Source organism: Sinocyclocheilus grahami, unplaced genomic scaffold (genome assembly GCF_001515645.1).
Source record: "Sinocyclocheilus grahami isolate Dianchi unplaced genomic scaffold, SAMN03320097.WGS_v1.1 scaffold203.1, whole genome shotgun sequence".
Taxonomy (NCBI): Eukaryota; Metazoa; Chordata; class Actinopteri; order Cypriniformes; family Cyprinidae; genus Sinocyclocheilus; species Sinocyclocheilus grahami.
Window position 1 is genome coordinate 1,186,725 of NW_015505382.1, and position 18,254 is coordinate 1,204,978.

Below are 18,254 nucleotides of genomic sequence, written 5' to 3' on the forward strand. Positions count from 1 at the left end.
AAAAAAAAAAAATATATATATATATATATATATATATATATATATATATATATGGCCCTTGGCAGGTCTTAAAATGTGGAAAATAAAACCTCAGATGAACAACATCACATGATATACAGTGGGGAAAATATTTATTTGATCCCCTGCTGATTTTGTAAGTTTGCCCACTTACAAATAATTTAAGGGTCTGTAATTTTTATGGTAGGTTTATTTTAACAGATAGAGACAGAATATCAACCAAAAAATCCAGAAAAAAAACACATCATATAAAGGTTAGAAATTGATTTGCATTTCAGTAAGTGAAATAAGTATTTGATCCCCTACCAACCAGCAAGAATTCTGGCTCCCACAGACTGGTTATGTGCCCATGTGGAACACAGATTAGTCCTGCCACTTTAACAAGTTACTCCTAATGTAACTTGTAAAAACTTGTAAAAAGTGTCCACGTCCTTGTAGAACTCGTAATTACAACTTGTGAACTGGGAGTTTTCTGAGAGCTACGACTTGTACCATGTGACCACTGTACCACATGACCACCACAGGCTCTGTTTAGGCATTGATAGTGTTGCCATAGAAAAGCATAATTCCGAGTCCAAGGACGTGAACAGCTCCGAGTAGAATGTCACGTGTTGTTATCTCGGAATTACGGTAATTACAATATGGCATGAATGCAGCATATGACCCCAAGAATACATCCCTACAGTCAAGCACGGTGGTGGAAACATTATGCTTTGGGGCTGTTTTTCTGCTAAGAGTACAGGATGACTTCACCGCATTGAGGGGCAAATGGACGGGGCCATGTACTGTAAAATCTTGGACGAGAACCTCCTTCCCTCAGCCAGAACACTGAAGATGGGTCATGGATGGGTCTTCCAGCATGACAGTGACCCGAAACATACTGCCAAGGCGACAAAGGAGTGGCTCAAGAAGAAGCACATTAAGGTCATGGAGTGACCTAGCCAGTCTCCAGACCTCAATCCTATAGAAAATCTGTGGAGGGAGCTGAAACTTCGAGTTGCCAAATGACAGCCAAGAAACCTTAAGGATTTAGAGAGGATCTGTAAAGAGGAGTGGATCAGAATCCCTCCTGAGATGTGTGCAAACCTGGTGACCAACTACAAAAAACGTCTTACCTCTGTGCTTGCCAACAAGGGTTTCTGCATCAAGTATAAGGCCCAATCCCAATTCTACCCCTTAGCCCTTCCCCTTTCCCCTAGCCAGACAGCCCTTCAAATGAAGATTTTTCGGGACCACACTTCAAACGAAGGGGTATGAATTATCTCAGCGTAAACCGGCTTCAGGGGCAGCATGGCTGGCCGAGCGAACAAAAAGACACATAAATGTAAGCATTTTTGGCATTAATAAAGATTTGAACAAACAGTAATCATTTGTTTTATTTTGCATTCAATCGTGAGTTCATATTACGGTCATGTTACTCAAAGAAATGTTTGCAAACAAATCGCTAATATTTGCTAACTAACGTCATATCATTACAGACTGCACGATAGTGCCACAACATATGTTCATGTCTGATCAGGGCGATAACCACCGTAGACATTGAGGGGGGCTAGTCCCCCCAATAATTAGAATTAGAAATCGCTAAACCCTTTTCTCAAATATCGCCAATTAGAGAGAGAGAGAGATGAAAGTTGCGTGTATGCGCGTCTGTGCGTTTCTCTTTTTAGAGTTTACTTCAAAAACAGCGATTATATCCTCTCGTTGCCGGAAAATATAATGTAGCGATTCAGTATTTAAACTGTTATTAATAAAAGTCGTGGGGCAGCGTTGACAAGTTACTTTTCTCCTGGATATGTGAGCTGCGCGATCTCTGATATATATATATGTGTGTGTGTGTGTGTGTGTGTGTGAGCAACGCAGTAATATAGAACGGTAATTAAAAGCTCTAATGTACACCAGCACACCAGTATAGGTGTGTGTATTGTAGGAGCTAGACGACGTATGATGACGTGTGACGGCATAGTAATGGTGTCCCAATTCTTAGGGGAATATTTTCACCCCTACCCCTTGACACTCTGTTTCTAGGGACAAGGGGAAGGGGTATAAAATAGAATTGGGATTGGGCCTAAGTCATGTTTTGCTTGGGTTGATATTCTGTCTCTATACGTTAAAATAAACATACCATAAAAATTACAGACCCTTCATTTCTTTGTAAGTGGGCAAACTTACAAAATCAGCAGGAGATCAAATAAATATTTTCCCCACTGTATAATACTGTATCATTATTTATTTAACAAAAATAAAGCCAAGATGGAAAAGCCATGTGTGACAAAGTTGGGACACCCTATGATTCAATTGCCTGTAGATCCACTTTTAGCAGATATTACTTGAAGTAATAATTTTCTGTATGACTTTATCAGTCTCTTACATCTTTCTGGAAGAATTCTGGCCCACTCTTCTTTACAATGTTGCTCCAGTTTATTGAGGTTTGTGGGCAGGGCCGTTTCTAGACAATTTGACGCCCTAGGCGAAATCCCTATTGCCCCCCCCCCCCCCCCCCCCCCCCCCCCCCCACCACCACAAAACCATTTTTTATACATCACCCTCTCTCTCCACTCTAAAGTGTCAGTTATTGCATTATTATTATTTCAGTCAAACCTATAAAACCCCTTTGTTACCCCAAACTATATTTAAAAGCTTTATCAGTGGCATAAAAGTAACCAATGCAGCTACTTAATCATTTGCTACTCGTTAACGCGTTAACGTCCCCTTTAAATAACGTGACGCTCTGCCCTCTATGACGCTGCTCCCATTAAGTGCTGTTGGAAGTGAATGAATTGATTCAGCATTTCGACACCTCCGTAACAAGGATGCATTTAACTCGACAAAGTGGTCTAATAAAGGATGTATTGATCTCGTGAATTAGTGAATTTTACTATACAAATATTTTTTAATTGGATTTTAAAGTTTATATGGGAATATTACATTACACGCTGATCCTTTAACAATGCATTGGCGCAAAAAAACGCACGCCTTTTGGACAAATCTGCCACAAATATTTGGACAAAAGTGCCACACAAATACTGCCTAAACAAAATACTGATTTTGTGCACTTTATTTACTGTACAAATATTTTAAATTGGCCTTTGAACTTAGCTTTATTGCATGGCAAAAAAAAGTGTTACCTTGCCAAAGCACTGACAGAGCCCACTGATCTAATGGCGTTGTTGAGCGCTCCAAATGCAAACTTTGCATGCAACAATCAGGCAGCAATTGACAGCACTCTGATCTAGTGGCATACAGGCATCGTCAGATTGACAGTACTCTAGCCCAATAATGTTGGGGGATCCAGTGGGGGCGGCAGTCATATTTCAGGGTGACCGTGCCACTCTTTATCACAACCCTGCTAAAAGTGCCAGTACGTGCGCTCATTGGCGCCCCTTCAGCTCGTGGCGCCCTAGGCGATCGCCTATGCCTAGAAACGGCCCTGTTTGTGGGCATTTGTTTATACACGGCTCTCACCACATGATTTCAGTCAGGATGAGGTCTGGACTTTTACTGGGCTATTGCAACCGCTTTATTCTTTTCTTTTCAGCCGTTCTGTTGGGTTCAAGGTTCAAGCCGTTCAAGGTCATTGTTCTAGAAGTCTTATGGTATTGCGGAAAGTTATAATAATGCTGTATCAAGAGCAGCTGATCAACCTATCTTTCTGCTTGGAGATTTTAACAGTTGTGATGTCGGATCCTTGCTTCTACAGACAGAGCAATATTTCACTATTCCAACTCGTCTGGACAAAATGATGGACTTGTGTTTTGGTAATGTTCCTGGTGCTTATGTCTCTAAATCTCTCCCTCCTCTTGGCTTCTCAGACCATAATGTAGTTATGTTGTTACCAAAATACAGACAAAGACTGAAAACACACAAGACTCAATCAAAAAGTATCCAGGTCTGGAACAATGACTCTGTGGAGACCCTAAGACGATGTTTTGAGCTTACAGATTGGGGGATGTTTTTTCAGAGCAATGATGGCGATTTGGATATGATTAATGATTCCATCTGTTCATATATGTCTTTTGTGCTGATAATGTGATTCAAACTAAGAAAGTTACTCTTTACCCAAACATCAAACCTTGGGTCTCTAAAGAGATGAAGCATTGTATTAACCTCAAAAAATTGCCTTTATGGAGGGTGATAAAAGACGTGTTAATGAACTGAGAAAGGTACTGCGAAATAAAACAAGGTTGGCCAAACTTCGATATAAAGACAAGATGGAGGAGAGGTTTATTAAAGGAAATACAAAGGCGGCATGGCAGAATCTTAATATGATGATGGGAAGAGCCCAGGCTTCAACTCGAGTTCAGTGTCCAGACCCTGCCTCCTTTCTGAGAAAGGTACTGCGAAATAAAACAAGGTTGGCCAAACTTCGATATAAAGACAAGATGGAGGAGAGGTTTATTAAAGGAAATACAAAGGCGGCATGGCAGAATCTTAATATGATGATGGGAAGAGCCCAGGCTTCAACTCGAGTTCAGTGTCCAGACCCTGCCTCCTTTGTTGAGCAGCTGAATTCTTTTTATGCTAGGTTTAATATGAATAACTCTGGAGTGGATTGGGACCAGACTGACTAATCCCCCTACACCAATCAGTGTGGAGGAACGAAGGGTTGTCTCCATCCTCTCCAAATTATAGCCAAGGAAAGCTCCTGGCCCGGATGGACAGTTTTGTCAGGATCTTGTGTCTTAATATTGTGTATTATTATTGTGTATTGTGTACATGTGAGCCTTTTTACCTAAGACAAATTTCTATCACTGGTTGATAGATAATAAAGTTTTTTTAATTTGTTCAGATGCAACTTTGCAAACCTAAACCGTGCTGCCATGTTTTTTTTTTAGATAGTAGAAGCTTTCTTCTTGCAACCCTTCCAAATATGCCATATTTGTCCCATAATTTTCTAATTGTACTGTAATTAACGTTATCATTTAACATGTTAACTGAGGCTTGTAGAGTCTGATGTGAAGTTCTTGGGTTGTCTGCCATTTCTCATTTCTCATCGAGCATTACACGGTCCTGGGGTAAATTTGCTGGGACGTCCACTCCTGGGAGGAATGGTGTCTGTTTGGAATGTCTTCCACTTGTGAATAAACTTCCTCACTATAGAATGATGGACTTCAAGTTGTTTGGAAAAGACTATTTTAATCTTCTCAGATTGATGGCAGCAACAATTGCTTCTCTAAGATCATTGCTGATGTCTTACCTCCTTGGCATTGTGTTAACACACACCTGAAGGCTCCAGACCAGCAAACTGCCAAAACGTTTATACTGCTTTTATAGAGGTGCTCACACTTGCTGATGATCAGTTAATCAAAGGCATTTGCTTAGCAGTGATTGTCCACTACTTACCCTCTTAATTCCTATGTTAAGAGTAGGGGTGTCCTAACATTATCACACATGGTTTTTGTTAAATAAATAATGACACAGTACAATATGTCATGTTTTGTTGTTCATCTGAGGTTTTATTTTCCAAATTTTAAGACCTGCCAAGGACAAGATAATGTTTTATTATGTCCTCCTGATACAGAAAACCATATAATTCATTAGGGTGCCCTAACCTTTTCACATGACTACAGTCATATATATATATATATTTATTTATTTAAAACCATACACAGACATTTAGATACAGATCTTTATGATATAATCCTCTTTGCATGTTTCTGTTTTGTGTCTGTGGTTAAGTCATGCTGAAAGGGACAAACGTAACCTGCTGAGTGATGTGTCAAGTCTAAATATTGTGCACACTTTTTTTGTAAATATTGTGTCTCAGGTCAGTAATTAAACAGTCAGTGGCTAACAAAAAGTGTTCTGAGACACATTGAGATGTAATATGTTTAAACAGCAGCCACAATCTCCATATTAACTGGACATTTACTGCAAAAAAAAGCCATCACCCCAAATGACTGAATTAATCAAATAGTAAACAAATTAAGTTTGAACAGTGTTGGGCAAGTTACTCTGAAAATGTAATCAAATTACTGATTACTGATTACTCCTTTTAAAAGTAATCACGTTACTGTTCTGATTACTTTATTTCAAAAGTAATTAGTAATTAGTTACATTACTAGTTACCTTACTTTTTTCTCCATGAAATTTATGAAATCCCAGCATACATCGTCCTGACAACTATTTGTTATTAAAGCATCAACATTCACAGAACACTGTTATTTTTAACTAAAGCAAGCGGCTGCTGCGTGCATGGTTTGGCATGGCAGAATGCCAGCAAAGAGCGCTGCATTTATAATCTCTAAAAGACATCTCAGTTCATCGCAATCTCACAAAGCTCTGTTATAACACAATAAATATATGCATAATGAATCTTTCATAATGTCTACAATTCGTGTGTTATAATGAGAGGATTCGTGAGCACGCAACACACAAGACTCAATCAAAAAGTATCCAGGTCTGGAACAATGACTCTGTGGAGACCCTAAGACGATGTTTTGAGCTTACAGATTGGGGGATGTTTTTTCAGAGCAATGATGGCGATTTGGATATGATTAATGATTCCATCTGTTCATATATGTCTTTTGTGCTGATAATGTGATTCAAACTAAGAAAGTTACTCTTTACCCAAACATCAAACCTTGGGTCTCTAAAGAGATGAAGCATTGTATTAACCTCAAAAAATTGCCTTTATGGAGGGTGATAAAAGACGTGTTAATGAACTGAGAAAGGTACTGCGAAATAAAACAAGGTTGGCCAAACTTCGATATAAAGACAAGATGGAGGAGAGGTTTATTAAAGGAAATACAAAGGCGGCATGGCAGAATCTTAATATGATGATGGGAAGAGCCCAGGCTTCAACTCGAGTTCAGTGTCCAGACCCTGCCTCCTTTGTTGAGCAGCTGAATTCTTTTTATGCTAGGTTTAATATGAATAACTCTGGAGTGGATTGGGACCAGACTGACTAATCCCCCTACACCAATCAGTGTGGAGGAACGAAGGGTTGTCTCCATCCTCTCCAAATTATAGCCAAGGAAAGCTCCTGGCCCGGATGGACAGTTTTGTCAGGATCTTGTGTCTTAATATTGTGTATTATTATTGTGTATTGTGTACATGTGAGCCTTTTTACCTAAGAACCTTGGGTCTCTAAAGAGATGAAGCATTGTATTAACCTCAAAAAATTGCCTTTATGGAGGGTGATAAAAGACGTGTTAATGAACTGAGAAAGGTACTGCGAAATAAAACAAGGTTGGCCAAACTTCGATATAAAGACAAGATGGAGGAGAGGTTTATTAAAGGAAATACAAAGGCGGCATGGCAGAATCTTAATATGATGATGGGAAGAGCCCAGGCTTCAACTCGAGTTCAGTGTCCAGACCCTGCCTCCTTTGTTGAGCAGCTGAATTCTTTTTATGCTAGGTTTAATATGAATAACTCTGGAGTGGATTGGGACCAGACTGACTAATCCCCCTACACCAATCAGTGTGGAGGAACGAAGGGTTGTCTCCATCCTCTCCAAATTATAGCCAAGGAAAGCTCCTGGCCCGGATGGACAGTTTTGTCAGGATCTTGTGTCTTAATATTGTGTATTATTATTGTGTATTGTGTACATGTGAGCCTTTTTACCTAAGACAAATTTCTATCACTGGTTGATAGATAATAAAGTTTTTTTAATTTGTTCAGATGCAACTTTGCAAACCTAAACCGTGCTGCCATGTTTTTTTTTTAGATAGTAGAAGCTTTCTTCTTGCAACCCTTCCAAATATGCCATATTTGTCCCATAATTTTCTAATTGTACTGTAATTAACGTTATCATTTAACATGTTAACTGAGGCTTGTAGAGTCTGATGTGAAGTTCTTGGGTTGTCTGCCATTTCTCATTTCTCATCGAGCATTACACGGTCCTGGGGTAAATTTGCTGGGACGTCCACTCCTGGGAGGAATGGTGTCTGTTTGGAATGTCTTCCACTTGTGAATAAACTTCCTCACTATAGAATGATGGACTTCAAGTTGTTTGGAAAAGACTATTTTAATCTTCTCAGATTGATGGCAGCAACAATTGCTTCTCTAAGATCATTGCTGATGTCTTACCTCCTTGGCATTGTGTTAACACACACCTGAAGGCTCCAGACCAGCAAACTGCCAAAACGTTTATACTGCTTTTATAGAGGTGCTCACACTTGCTGATGATCAGTTAATCAAAGGCATTTGCTTAGCAGTGATTGTCCACTACTTACCCTCTTAATTCCTATGTTAAGAGTAGGGGTGTCCTAACATTATCACACATGGTTTTTGTTAAATAAATAATGACACAGTACAATATGTCATGTTTTGTTGTTCATCTGAGGTTTTATTTTCCAAATTTTAAGACCTGCCAAGGACAAGATAATGTTTTATTATGTCCTCCTGATACAGAAAACCATATAATTCATTAGGGTGCCCTAACCTTTTCACATGACTACAGTCATATATATATATATATTTATTTATTTAAAACCATACACAGACATTTAGATACAGATCTTTATGATATAATCCTCTTTGCATGTTTCTGTTTTGTGTCTGTGGTTAAGTCATGCTGAAAGGGACAAACGTAACCTGCTGAGTGATGTGTCAAGTCTAAATATTGTGCACACTTTTTTTGTAAATATTGTGTCTCAGGTCAGTAATTAAACAGTCAGTGGCTAACAAAAAGTGTTCTGAGACACATTGAGATGTAATATGTTTAAACAGCAGCCACAATCTCCATATTAACTGGACATTTACTGCAAAAAAAAGCCATCACCCCAAATGACTGAATTAATCAAATAGTAAACAAATTAAGTTTGAACAGTGTTGGGCAAGTTACTCTGAAAATGTAATCAAATTACTGATTACTGATTACTCCTTTTAAAAGTAATCACGTTACTGTTCTGATTACTTTATTTCAAAAGTAATTAGTAATTAGTTACATTACTAGTTACCTTACTTTTTTCTCCATGAAATTTATGAAATCCCAGCATACATCGTCCTGACAACTATTTGTTATTAAAGCATCAACATTCACAGAACACTGTTATTTTTAACTAAAGCAAGCGGCTGCTGCGTGCATGGTTTGGCATGGCAGAATGCCAGCAAAGAGCGCTGCATTTATAATCTCTAAAAGACATCTCAGTTCATTGGAATCTCAGAAAGCTCTGTTATAACACAATAAATATATGCATAATGAATCTTTCATAATGTCTACAATTCGTGTGTTATAATGAGAGGATTCGTGAGCACGCAAATTTCAGCACTGCATTGCTCAACGCTGCAAACACGTGTTATAGCCTAAATAGAAACTCTGCATACGCTTGCACCTGTTAATCGTTTATATTTTATATTGGTTCATGTTGCTTTTGTGCAATAGCTGAATAACAATTTATTTGTTTTAGATATTTTATGTTTAGATATTTCTATTTTGCGGGAATCCCGTAAATCATTTTATTCTCCCGCAAACACACTGAGTTTGAAGCACAAATAATGGAACCAAGTGTGTGCAAAATTACACAGGATACAGTTAGCATTCTTACTTCTGCACAAAGCAGCCAAGAAATGAGCAAAAAAAGCATACAGTTGTGTGAAAAATAAAGCACACCCTCTATAAATTCTATGGTTTTGCATGTCAAGACATAATAAAAAAAAAGAATCTTGTCTTGAAATTAGGTAAATACAACCTCAGATGAAGAACAACACTACATATTACACTTTTATTTATTTAACCAAAATAAAGCCAAAATGGAGAAGCCATGTGTGGTATACCATGATTCAATAGCTTGTAGAACCACCTTTAGCAGCAATAATTTGAAGTAATAATTTTTCTGTATGACTTTATCAGTCTCTCACATCATTCACAATGTTGCTTCAGTTCATTGAGATTTGCAGGCATTTGTTTATGCACAGCTCTCTTAAGGTCCTGCCACAGCATTTTAGGTTGAGGTCTGGACTTTTGCAACACCTTGGTTATTTTCTTTTTTTGTCCATTCTGTTGTAGAATTGCTGGTGTGCTTGGGAGCCCTGTGTTGTTGCATACAGCTTTAGCTTTAGGACAGATGGCCTCACATTTGACTCTAGAATACTTTGGTATACAGAGAAGTTCACAGTCAACTCAATAACTACATGGTTTCCAGATCCTATGGCTGCAAAACAAGCCCAAATCATGACCCCTCCACCACCGTGCTTGACAATTGGCATGAGGTATTTGGCTAATATGCTGTGTTTGGTTTTTGCCAAATGTGGTGCTGTGCATTATGGCCAAACATCTACACCAGGGTTCTCAACTCTGGCCCTCGAGGTCCACTTTCCTGCAGTAATTTTCTAGTAATCCCGAAGACCTTGATTAGCTTCAGGTGTGTGTTATTAGGGTTGGAGCTTAACTCTGCAGGAAAGTAGACCTTGAGGGCCAGAGCTGAGAACCCCTGATCTCATCTGTCCAAAGGATGGAACACTGTCCTTTTTTGTTTTTTCGTAGTTTTCTGGTTTGTTCATATGCAACTTTGCAAGCATAAGCCATGCTGCAATGTTGTTTATAGAGAGAAGTTTTCCATCTTTCCAAAAAAGCCATTTTCTAACTGTACTGTCATGACAAATGTCATTATCATCTAACATGCTAACTAAGGCCTGTACAGTCTGAGATGTAGCTCTTTAATCTTCCTTACTGTAGACTTCAAATTGTTTAGGAAAGCCTTTATAACCCTCCCCATATTAACGGGCAGTAACAATTGCTTCTCTAACATTTATTGCTGACTTTCCTCCTTGGCATTGTGTTAACACAAACCTGAATGCTCCTGACCATGCTTGCTGATCATCAATTAATCAAAGGCATTCTCAATTCTTATAGAAGTAGTAAGGATGTATTTAGATTTTCACACATGGCCTTCTGGCTTAGTTTTTGCAATAATGACACAGTGTAATATGTCATGTATAGTTGGTCATTTGAGGTTAAGACTTGCTAAGGATGATTTTTTAATGTCGTGATCGCAAAACCATAGAATTCAAAGACTTCAGTTTTTCACATGACTGTATGTCAGAATATTGTATTGTGTATTGTTTTCAATAAATGCAGCTGATAGATACATTGTAAGATACTTTGGAGTCTGACAGTCTAAACATCACAATGAAAATTTGGTATTTACAATGTTAACCTCCTTCTGGCTTAGTTTTTGCTATATAATGACAGTGTAATATGTCATGTATAGTCGGTCATTTGAGGTTAAGACTTGCTAAGGATGATTTTTTAATGTCGTGATCGCAAAACCATAGAATTCAAAGACTTCAGTTTTTCACATGACTGTATGTCAGAATATTGTATTGTGTATTGTTTTCAATAAATGCAGCTGATAGATACATTGTAAGATACTTTGGAGTCTGACAGTCTAAACATCACAATGAAAATTTGGTATTTACAATGTTAACCTGGCAGAGGAAGTTTCAGGATTAAGAAATTGGGTAAAAAAAACATGAATAATGAATGAAAGAAATATGTATGATTCACACAGACACAATTTCTACAGAATCATCAAGTATTACTATTACATTTGACTATTATGAATATAATGTAATATTCATTGATTATGGACACTTTTAGTCTTTTATATCAACTTTATGCAAATAAATAGCAATTTTGGGGAGGGATAACCAATATAAGAAATGACGGTAGAGCTCAGCTGCTGCAGTGATGGAAAGATGGAAGAAAATATGAACCTGTTTTTTAATTTTTATTTTATGTGACATAGCTCTGACCATGTACATGGACATTAAAGAAAACTGATGTATGGAGAAGCGTATCTGAGATTGAGGGGATTCCAGGTAGTTTTAAATCATCACACAACCTATAAAATTAACAATTAAATAATCTGTTTTGAAAATTTGTTACATGTAAGAAATTAAACAAAACCAGATAAATCATCAGATTGTAGTGAATAAACATACCATCCATGGGCTTAACTCTGTGACTGTAAAGCGGAATGCAAAGCTAATCTACTAAAAAACTGATGCAGTGTCAATGGTCAGTTCAGCAAGACTTACATTTGTGACCTCCTGTAGTTAAAAAAATAAAATAAAATAAAATTGCTTTGGGGCAGATTTTTTAATGATTTTCTTTTAGATATTGTGTAGTATTTACATATGATTCAGTAAAGATGATTACAGCTGCCTGGGGAATGTACTTTTATTTTACTTGTGGAGACTTGCTAAAATATACAGCATTCTGAAGTTCCTTTGATTTAACTGGGTGTTCTAGATTGTTTAGATGTGCAAATTATTTACCAGGGAAAGCCAAAGTCTACTGAGGTTGTCTTTTGCTGTTTGCTGTAATTATTTGCCGTAATCATGCTTGTTTGATTATAACAGTATTCATTTATATTTAGACTCATGAGTTACGAGTTATTTATTATCTAAAAATTATACAATCCAATAAAATAATCCACACAGGAGTAAACGTATTGAGATCATTATCAGTGTTATTTTAGTGTAATTTAGTTACTATTTAGTTTTTATGGTCACACCATATTGTTCAATTATTCAAATAGTAAACAAATGAAGTTTGAAGCACAAAAAAAGGAAACAAACTATTTATTATTTGTTTATTTTTACTGGAATGTTTTTTATTTTTTATATCTTAATTTTAATTTTAATTAAAGTTGTAGTAATTTTGCGGTTTATTATTAGTTAAATATATAGTTTGTATTTTAGCTAAAGTTTATTAGTTTAAGTTAAACTAAAATGGGAAATGTTGTCTTGGCAACTAGCTGAAATAAATTAAGTTATAATAAATATTTTATATTTAATTTTACTTCTAATTCTGGTATGATTTCACGTAACAAAATATATTTTTTGTTTACTACGAATAAAGTTATTTTTTTAGTTAACTACAATAACCCTGGATCATATGGATGAATTTTACTCACTTTAAAAAAATGTATAATAATGATAAATTATTATTTCTTAACTGAATAAATGAATGAATTATGTGTGTGTGTGTTTCTGTGAACATAGACTCACCAGAGAGGGCTTAATACCAATGCTTTCGGCTGCTTGGAAAGCCAGGGTGAGGTTTCGCCCCTATAGGGAGAAAACAGCACTCGCTGAATATTATTTACAATAGTGAAAAGCAGGTGTCTAAACCCAGCTGAATTCTCTAGCGATGCTCTAGAGAGTGATGAAGCTTCCACACAACGAGGCCTTTCAGTAGCCCAAAGAGGCTTTGTGAATAATTCAAAAGCATAATGTACCATCTCTTCCTGTAATCACTATTATACTTATGGCTACAATTTGTCACACTAAAGACTGCGGCGCTTTGCCTGTTCGTGGGTGTGTGTATGATTGAATAAACACACAGGGAGGGCAGAGCAGCCGTTTATTTGTTATGTATGTTGTTTCTACACCTTTCCGTGTGCCGTCTGTTTATGTATTCTGTCAACACTAATCCATGAAAGCATGTAATTCATTACATCTGGCAGGTCCGAAGAAAGGAAACCTTGACTGTTTAAAATGCTATGCTTGATTGCTAAATGTGTCCGGCACTAAAGTGCGATGATCTACTAAGACACTTCACTAACCAGTGTTACAAATAAGGAAGTTTCAGGATTAAGAAATTGGGTAAAAAAAACATGAATAATGAATGAAAGAAATATGTATGATTCACACAGACACAATTTCTACAGAATCATCAAGTATTACTATTACATTTGACTATTATGAATATAATGTAATATTCATTGATTATGGACACTTTTAGTCTTTTATATCAAATTTATGCAAATAAATAGCAATTTTGGGGAGGGATAACCAATATAAGAAATGACGGTAGAGCTCAGCTGCTGCAGTGATGGAAAGATGGAAGAAAATATGAACCTGTTTTTTAATTTTAATTTTATGTGACATAGCTCTGACCATGTACATGGACATTAAAGAAAACTGATGTATGGAGAAGCGTATCTGAGATTGAGGGGATTCCAGGTAGTTTTAAATCATCACACAACCTATAAAATTAACAATTAAATAATCTGTTTTGAAAATTTGTTACATGTAAGAAATTAAACAAAACCAGATAAATCATCAGATTGTAGTGAATAAACATACCATCCATGGGCTTAACTCTGTGACTGTAAAGCGGAATGCAAAGCTAATCTACTAAAAAACTGATGCAGTGTCAATGGTCAGTTCAGCAAGACTTACATTTGTGACCTCCTGTAGTTAAAAAAATAAAATAAAATAAAATTGCTTTGAGGCAGATTTTTTAATGATTTTCTTTTAGATATTGTGTAGTATTTACATATGATTCAGTAAAGATGATTACAGCTGCCTGGGGAATGTACTTTTATTTTACTTGTGGAGACTTGCTAAAATATACAGCATTCTGAAGTTCCTTTGATTTAACTGGGTGTTCTAGATTGTTTAGATGTGCAAATTATTTACCAGGGAAAGCCAAAGTCTACTGAGGTTGTCTTTTGCTGTTTGCTGTAATTATTTGCCGTAATCATGCTTGTTTGATTATAACAGTATTCATTTATATTTAGACTCATGAGTTACGAGTTATTTATTATCTAAAAATTATACAATCCAATAAAATAATCCACACAGGAGTAAACGTATTGAGATCATTATCAGTGTTATTTTAGTGTAATTTAGTTACTATTTAGTTTTTATGGTCACACCATATTGTTCAATTATTCAAATAGTAAACAAATGAAGTTTGAAGCACAAAAAAAGGAAACAAACTATTTATTATTTGTTTATTTTTACTGGAATGTTTTTTATTTTTTATATCTTAATTTTAATTTTAATTAAAGTTGTAGTAATTTTGCGGTTTATTATTAGTTAAATATATAGTTTGTATTTTAGCTAAAGTTTATTAGTTTAAGTTAAACTAAAATGGGAAATGTTGTCTTGGCAACTAGCTGAAATAAATTAAGTTATAATAAATATTTTATATTTAATTTTACTTCTAATTCTGGTATGATTTCACGTAACAAAATATATTTTTTGTTTACTACGAATAAAGTTATTTTTTTAGTTAACTACAATAACCCTGGATCATATGGATGAATTTTACTCACTTTAAAAAAATGTATAATAATGATAAATTATTATTTCTTAACTGAATAAATGAATGAATTATGTGTGTGTGTGTTTCTGTGAACATAGACTCACCAGAGAGGGCTTAATACCAATGCTTTCGGCTGCTTGGAAAGCCAGGGTGAGGTTTCGCCCCTATAGGGAGAAAACAGCACTCGCTGAATATTATTTACAATAGTGAAAAGCAGGTGTCTAAACCCAGCTGAATTCTCTAGCGATGCTCTAGAGAGTGATGAAGCTTCCACACAACGAGGCCTTTCAGTAGCCCAAAGAGGCTTTGTGAATAATTCAAAAGCATAATGTACCATCTCTTCCTGTAATCACTATTATACTTATGGCTACAATTTGTCACACTAAAGACTGCGGCGCTTTGCCTGTTCGTGGGTGTGTGTATGATTGAATAAACACACAGGGAGGGCAGAGCAGCCGTTTATTTGTTATGTATGTTGTTTCTACACCTTTCCGTGTGCCGTCTGTTTATGTATTCTGTCAACACTAATCCATGAAAGCATGTAATTCATTACATCTGGCAGGTCCGAAGAAAGGAAACCTTGACTGTTTAAAATGCTATGCTTGATTGCTAAATGTGTCCGGCACTAAAGTGCGATGATCTACTAAGACACTTCACTAACCAGTGTTACAAATATATGTGTGTTTGTGAGTACCTTGTCTTGGCTGATGAGCTCTTGGTAAGGGATGTGTGCAGGCAGATAGGTGTGTAACAGAGCACAGAACGCCAGGCCATCACTCCAGCTGCTGCTGAAGTTTGTCACATCTATATTCTACAAGGAGAAAGAGAAAAGTTTAAAAACACCATGTAACCGAAATAGAAGTTTTTAGCCCTTAAGTGTATGTCTGTTTGCTTTGAGGCCATCTGTATGCACTATTCTTTTTTTTTTCGTAAAAGATGCATGCTAGAGTTGCACAATCAACCAGCTGCCGATTGTTTTCAGAGGATATTCATTCCAAACCTGTAACCGGAGACTGACCAATTATGCTTAAATTAATGCTACACGCAATAAAGGCACTGGTAATAACTGACAGAATAGTCTGTATGCCCATATTGGCCACTGGAATTAATGGTTGGCTTCAGAACATAATGTTATATAGTATATAATATATAAAATTTGGGAGCAGCAAGTTTTCTTCCCCCGTTTTTTTTTTGTTACATCAAAAACACAGCAAAAGCAGTAATATTGTGAAATATGATTACAATTTAAAATATTGGTCTTTTATTTCAGTATATATTAAAATGTAATTTATTCCTGTGATTACAAAGCTGAATTTTCAGCATCATTACTCCAGTCTTTAGTGTCACATGATCCTTCAGAAATCATTCTAATATGCTGCTTTGGTGCTCAAGAATGTCATTATCAATGCATGTAATTCATTACATCTGGCAGGTCCGAAGAAAGGAAACCTTGACTGTTTAAAATGCTATGCTTGATTGCTAAATGTGTCCGGCACTAAAGTGCGATGATCTACTAAGACACTTCACTAACCAGTGTTACAAATATATGTGTGTTTGTGAGTACCTTGTCTTGGCTGATGAGCTCTTGGTAAGGGATGTGTGCAGGCAGATAGGTGTGTAACAGAGCACAGAACGCCAGGCCATCACTCCAGCTGCTGCTGAAGTTTGTCACATCTATATTCTACAAGGAGAAAGAGAAAAGTTTAAAAACACCATGTAACCGAAATAGAAGTTTTTAGCCCTTAAGTGTATGTCTGTTTGCTTTGAGGCCATCTGTATGCACTATTCTTTTTTTTCGTAAAAGATGCATGCTAGAGTGGCACAATCAACCAGCTGCCGATTGTTTTCAGAGGATATTCATTCCAAACCTGTAACCGGAGACTGACCAATTATGCTTAAATTAATGCTACACGCAATAAAGGCACTGGTAATAACTGACAGAATAGTCTGTATGCCCATATTGGCCACTGGAATTAATGGTTGGCTTCAGAACATAATGTTATATATAGTATATAATATATAAAATTTGCGAGCAGCAAGTTTTTTTCCCCCGTTTTTTTTTTGTTACATCAAAAACACAGCAAAAGCAGTAATATTGTGAAATATGATTACAATTTAAAATATTGGTCTTTTATTTCAGTATATATTAAAATGTAATTTATTCCTGTGATTACAAAGCTGAATTTTCAGCATCATTACTCCAGTCTTTAGTGTCACATGATCCTTCAGAAATCATTCTAATATGCTGCTTTGGTGCTCAAGAATGTCATTATCAATGTTGAAAAGAGCTATGCTGCATAATATTTTTTGTGGAAACCATGAGTGTTTTTTCCCCCTCAGGATTCTTTTATGAATGAAAAAAACAGCTCATTGATTCAGGTGAATGTTCACTGGAGCAGTTTTAAAGCTAGTATTGAATAAAGTACTATATATTTTTATCTTGGTTTTGAAAGTGTTTCTAGTCAGTGAGATGCTGAACCCTCATGAAGTTTATTAGTGTGTCATAATGATCTTTGACAGGAATTATTCATGTCTGTTTTCAATTAAATGTTTATATTATAGAGAGAAATCTGCAAAAATGCAGAATTTGGAACAGAAATGGAACACCTGTCTTTCATAAAGTTCTACACATGCCCTGCTTAGTATGTATTTGTTATTAAATATTTTAATTAAAGGTTAATTCATCCCAAACTGAAAATTCAGTCATCTTTTATTCACCCTCATAACATTCTAAACCTTTTTTTCATATTCAAACACAAATGAATATTTGTTTTATATATTTTCTCATATATTTTTTGTATCCAATGACAGTCCAGTGCAACCAAAATTTGGCTTTATAAGGTGAACATATTTAATTTAGGATTTTATTTCAATATAAACATTGATAAATGCAAATACATAGAGATCGATCACCAGATATGGTAAGCAAAAGCTCAAACATGCTTTCTTGAAGTGTGAGAACCAATGAGTTTTGTTCTTGCATGTCACACAAACATTTCTGAGCTTCTGAAATAAAAATGTGGTTGTGAGGACTTTCAATGGATGGACAAAAATGATGAGAGAATATTAAATATATTGTAAGATGAATGGTCGTTTTATAGGTTTAGAATGACATGAGGGATAAATGTTATTTCGGGGTGAACTAGTCCTTAATTTAGTGTAGTACTGTCACGTTTTACCATGTTTAAATTCAGTCCACCAAATTTACAAAACAGTGCAGAAAATGTGA

The 18,254-nt window shown here is 36.1% G+C and overlaps 2 protein-coding genes across 2 annotated transcripts in view; one reads left to right on the forward strand and one right to left on the reverse strand.

The window, feature by feature from the left end:
* Nucleotides 1-18,254, forward strand: part of LOC107595492 (zinc finger SWIM domain-containing protein 7-like) — a 125,310-nt gene that overhangs the window by 46,000 nt on the left and 61,056 nt on the right. The window lies entirely within an intron of this gene.
* specc1 (sperm antigen with calponin homology and coiled-coil domains 1) overlaps nucleotides 1-18,254 on the reverse strand; it is a 199,801-nt gene that overhangs the window by 8,409 nt on the left and 173,138 nt on the right. Inside the window, exons 13-14 of the mRNA XM_016285908.1 lie at nucleotides 16,590-16,706; nucleotides 15,130-15,189 (exon numbers count right to left, since the gene is read on the reverse strand). Coding sequence (XP_016141394.1) covers nucleotides 15,130-15,189; nucleotides 16,590-16,706 — 177 coding nt within the window. The remainder of the gene's footprint in view (nucleotides 1-15,129; nucleotides 15,190-16,589; nucleotides 16,707-18,254) is intronic.